General features: G+C 45.4%; 1 protein-coding gene across 1 annotated transcript in view; it reads right to left on the bottom strand.

Annotated features, from left to right (window-relative positions):
* Positions 1 to 4700, bottom strand: part of LOC110026391 (cellulose synthase-like protein D2) — a 6146-nt gene extending 1446 nt beyond the window's left edge. Inside the window, 4 exon segments of the mRNA XM_020727308.1 lie at positions 31 to 506; positions 508 to 1344; positions 3113 to 4017; positions 4100 to 4700. Coding sequence (XP_020582967.1) covers positions 31 to 506; positions 508 to 1344; positions 3113 to 3966 — 2167 coding nt within the window. The 5' untranslated portion in view covers positions 3967 to 4017; positions 4100 to 4700.
* Between the last annotated feature and the right edge of the window lie 302 nt (positions 4701 to 5002).

Below are 5002 nucleotides of genomic sequence, written 5' to 3'. Positions count from 1 at the left end.
GGGGGGAGGAAGAGGATTCGTCGTTCGCGGCGCGGCGGGGGCGAGGGAAGCAGCAACTGCAGCAGCCGGGGGCTGCGTGGTCCTTAGCACGCGGGGGATCGAAGCCGTAAAGAGCAATCCGACGGAAGAGGCAACCTGTACCGACATAGACGGGGCCCTGCAAGCCGTCGAGCGCGCGCATGTTGACATCGAAGAACACCGTGTTGTGGTTAGCGTAGCGATCGGAGGGATCAATACCCTCGAATCGCTGAGGGAACTGTACGTAGCAGATGCGGTCACCGCCGCGGTCCATCATGAAGCACATCCCCTCGCGCAGAGCCTGTGAGTTGTATATGTAGTGATCGCAGTCCAGGTTAAGTATGAAAGGTCCGTTCGACATGATAGCCGAGGCGCGAACCAGAGCGTTCATGGCACCTGCCTTCTTGTTGTGGTCGTAACCTGGCCTCTTTTCGCGGGAAACGTAGACCAGCATTGGCAGCCGTATGTCCACCTCCGTAAGGTCGAGTGCCGAAAACCGGATTCTCAGCAGGAGGCCTAAGCATCACCTGTATGATTCCGGCATGATCGCCACGAGAGTGGTCGGTTGCAGATTGGGTCCAGGTGCCAGGCCAATGGGTGCCATCGGCCATCCAAGTAGCCTTGGGGATCTTGACCATCGGCTCGTCGGTGTTCTCGCGGTGGAGGCGGGCAGCGTTTAGCTCCTCGCGAGCGTGGAAAGCGTCAGAGCGGCGGCGGATGGAGTCGGGAAGTCCATTGATGCGGACCTTGAACTCGTCGTACTCGCGCTTCACGCGACGGCGGTCGCGAACGAAGTCTGTGCGGACTTTGTTCTTGTAAGGATCGCGCTTGAGAGCGAAGTAACTCTCGGGGTTACGGGGTTCGATGCGGTGCTTGCGGCAGAAAGGAACCCAGACAGAGGCGAATGAGGCAGCCTCGGCCATGGCTTCAAAGGTGAGGAGGGCGCCGCCATCATCAGAGACGTAGCAAGCGAGCTTCTCTACTGGGTATTCGGCAGCGAGGATGGAAAGGATGGTGTTTGCGGTGACGAGGGGTGGCTCCTTCTCAGGGTCGGCAGTGGAGACGAAGATGTCCACTCCAGGGAGGTCGGACTTTCCAGTTGGATTGGTAGGGGTGGGTGTCTCGAACTTATCCTTGAGGACGGAGAGGTCGGTGGCGCGGTTGACAGGGGAGAGCTTGGGGAGTTGGTCGAGAAGCCATGAGAAGGCGAACCAGAGCTCGCATACAACGGACATACCCCACAGCCAGATGGCATCGGGGTTTTTGTGCTTGATTCTCCAAGCCAGGAACAGACCAAGCACCACCATGCGGATGAAGATTAGCAGCCTGCATTTATAAACATGGAGATTAGAACGATATATACATGAAATTACTCGCTTGCAACTATCAGTACATGGTTTTGTATAACAGGAAAGCATAAATGAATCACAATACAATGCTGAAGACATTTAAGGCATAATCAGCATGCAGAGGTTAGTGTTTGATTGCAGACAACAAGATAATTAAAAGGCTTAATCAGCAGTGACAGAGTTCATTATCCTAGGATAAAAATACTTATGGTTATCATACAAAAGTAAAATATTTTATATTTATGAACAAAAGCTTTTCCATGTGGATCATTTTTGCTGCAAACCTCTTGTAAAAATGAATGGGTTTTTTCTTCACAACTATGTCAGTTTTAATGGTGTAAATTTGCAAATTAGCATGGAGGACAAGTGCAAAAGTTTTTTCAGTAAAAGGAAGTTTTATTAGTGTAAAATAAAAAAAAATAAAAAAAAAATAAAAAAAAAACATTTATGTTGCCCTACTATTTTACTCTTCCCAATACACGTTTATGTTGCCCTACTATTTTACTCTTCCCAATACATAATCCTTCTTGGTTTATGTTAATTTAAAAGAATATTTCATTTAACTTTAAAATTTTGCCTGATGCTTCAAGCAATATGAAAATTACATGAAAATTATCAAAAGATAAATCTATCTTAATCAATAAAATTGGGTTAATTCTAATATAAGAAGTTTACACAAAATTAATCATAAAATTCATGATGAAAATGTATTTGATTTTTTTTTTAATAACCAATGAATGAATTATAATGTGTTGAAAGTTTATAAAACAGTTAATAGTGTTTTTAACATGATAATTTAATAGAACATAATAATTCAATAGAAGCAAATCTACTAATAACTTTAAATCCCTTAAAATCTTTATTATAATATTAAAAAGTAGAAACACATTCAAATTATATTAAAAAAGTAAATGCATAGGAATTGAGTGGTATGCATGTAAATCTTCCTCACAAAAAACTATCAATATAATCCCAGGAAAACATGTTTTTAATATTTCTACGGCCAACCAATATCTCACCAACGCCACACCGTCAAGACAACACTTCCCTATTCAATATTGGCTAATAATCCTTAATGCCAAAAATTAATTCCCTCGAATGAGCTCACAGAATCATAACTCGGACAGACCTCATCACGATGTACAAACAAATCAGACAAAGTTTAGGAAGATCTACATACACATCACTTAATTCCTTCGTATTTTCATATCTAGCACCTAAACTTTCATTTTTACATTACATGAGCATGAAAAAGGTGTATTACACTATAAAAAAGTTAAAATAGGTCAATTTTATGTGCTATGTAAGATCTGGGTGGTAAAAATGTAAAAAAAAAAAAAATTGAGATGTTAGATATGTAAATACATAGGAATTGGTGCTATGTTTGTAAATGGTGAAAGCGAACTCAAGAACAGGGCTCAGAACGTTTACCTTTAATTTTGTTTAAAATATTATGTTGGCAAGCTTTCATATATTTTATTTTAATTTTATGTGGCTTTTCCATCCCAATCATGAATGCCCAATTCTCCTCATTTCTCATCAATTCCGGCTTAATTAACTGAAAATTTGATAAACATGCACGCAAGAGCCAAACAAAAAGTCTTCAGCTTTTGTCATTTGGTTTCGCATTCTTCTTCAAACAAGATAAATCAAGCTAAAAATTACTCTCAATTCAAACAAAGTAATTAAAAACATCAATGGCAGATTGACATCAATAAAACAGAGCAAGAACGGAATAATCTCACCTGTAAGGACTAAGAATGGCCGCCGGAATCTTCAACTTTCTAGTCAGCGGCCTCCACGGCTTGCTCACAAAATCTTTAGGATGCCCCTCATCGCCGCCACCTCCGTGACCTCCGACATCTTCCTCCGGCCAAATCGCGTTCCCATACCCGTAAGTTCCCTTCGTCTCGAACAACCACCGGTTGTGCTCAAATTCACTAGTCCCACCCCCTTTCATAGATCTCATCATCGACAGCCTCCTCTCCATCCTCGCTCCGGCTTTCGAAGCCGATATCCTCGGCACCGTGATCGCCTTCCTCTCCTTGGCGATCCTTGATACATCCTCCACATCAGTGGCTTTGTATTGCTCCTTACAACCGGGACACTGCCTACCCCCGTTCTTCAACGCGTCTTCGAAGCAATCCCGGCAGATCTTGAACTCGCACTCGCAAGGGAGCATCTCCTCCCCGCGCTCGTCGCACATTACCTTCCCATCGCAACCCTCCACGGCGCAAGTCGACGCCTCGGTGGCAGCCGACCGACTCTGGTTGGAATCGGTAACCTTGTCCATCATATGGGCGCGTGTGACGCTGTTAAACCCGCCGGTGAACAGAGAACTAGAGACGTAGTGTTCCTCTGCTTTTGCAGAGACGTAAGAGTCAACGGGGACGACCTCCATGGGCTGGTTGTCCGGCGTCATCGGAAACTGTACGTGATAGTTGTTGAAGTCCACACTGCCCAGTTCGCTCTCAAGGTCCTCGCGCGAGTAACTGATGTACCTCCCGGAGGGGGTTCGTCGCCCAAAAGCCACCTTTGGCTGCGAAGCAGCCGTTGGTACTGTTGGAGGCTTCCCCTGGTTTTGTTCCGGATACATCATCCTCGCAGAGGTAATCAAAACGCCAACTTCGTCTTCAAATCTGAACAATTACTGTGGTCAAAGAGAGACTTGTAAAGGTTGGGGCAATTAAGGAAAAAAAAAAGAGGAAACTTTTCCAATAATGGATTCTTACCTTAAAAGAAAGCAGGGGAGGAGGTGAGATGTAGGAGGATCCGATGGAGCATTGCGCTGGGAATCAGTGCAGTAGAAGGGCCAAATCAGTTGAGGCGGGGGTTATATGGAAGACGACGCTTCCCCGCTTCACCAGAAAGCACTCAAAACACGAGTAGAAAGAGAGAGTTGGTGGACAACTGTAGACGTGTGGGATCAGACCTAGTCCAACAGTAAGTAGTCGAAGACTGCGGGTGTAAACGTGTTGGATCAGACCCAGTCCAACAGCAAGTAATCCAAGGCAGCGGATCTCACCTCAAAATGTATTTTTATTGAACGAGGAAAAAATCTGAAGAAACATTGTAAGAAGAGAAAATGCTTCTAAAAATGGAGAACGAGAAGACAGTTTTGGTCTCCGGCGATTCAAGCAGCAGCCCGGCAGTAAAGTTTAAAAAATGTGGGGTCAAGTTAGGGTTAGGGTTTGAAGAGAAAAAATAAAGTAGATAGTGGGAAGAAACGGGGTTGGAGATGAAGACGTGAGAGAGTGAGGAACAAAGAACAGTAAAAAGCAAGGTTTTTAGTGTTTGTTTGCCGCTCGCAGGACAGGGAGGAAGAAGTGAGAGAGGAAGAAGTGGGGGAGGCAAGGCTTTTAGTGTTTGTTTGCCGCTCGCCGGAGGGTTTAAGACTTCAGGGAGGAAGAAGTGAGAGAGGAAGAAGTGGGGGAGAATGAACTTTCATACGAGCTGTTTTGCGCGTGGAAAGGATTCACCACCTGGATCGTGGATCCAATGAACCCACATGGCATGGCAGCATGGCTGACATGGAGGGGCAATTAGCTGGAGCCGGGCTGGCCGTACCGCGGCATTCACCCAACGCAGCCCGGGCCTGCCACTCCGATGCGTCACGGATTTCTCCGTTCACATTC

This window comes from Phalaenopsis equestris, unplaced genomic scaffold, assembly GCF_001263595.1.
Source record: "Phalaenopsis equestris unplaced genomic scaffold, ASM126359v1 Scaffold000369, whole genome shotgun sequence".
Classification (NCBI taxonomy): domain Eukaryota; kingdom Viridiplantae; phylum Streptophyta; class Magnoliopsida; order Asparagales; family Orchidaceae; genus Phalaenopsis; species Phalaenopsis equestris.
This window is presented reverse-complemented; position numbering and strand designations above follow the sequence as displayed.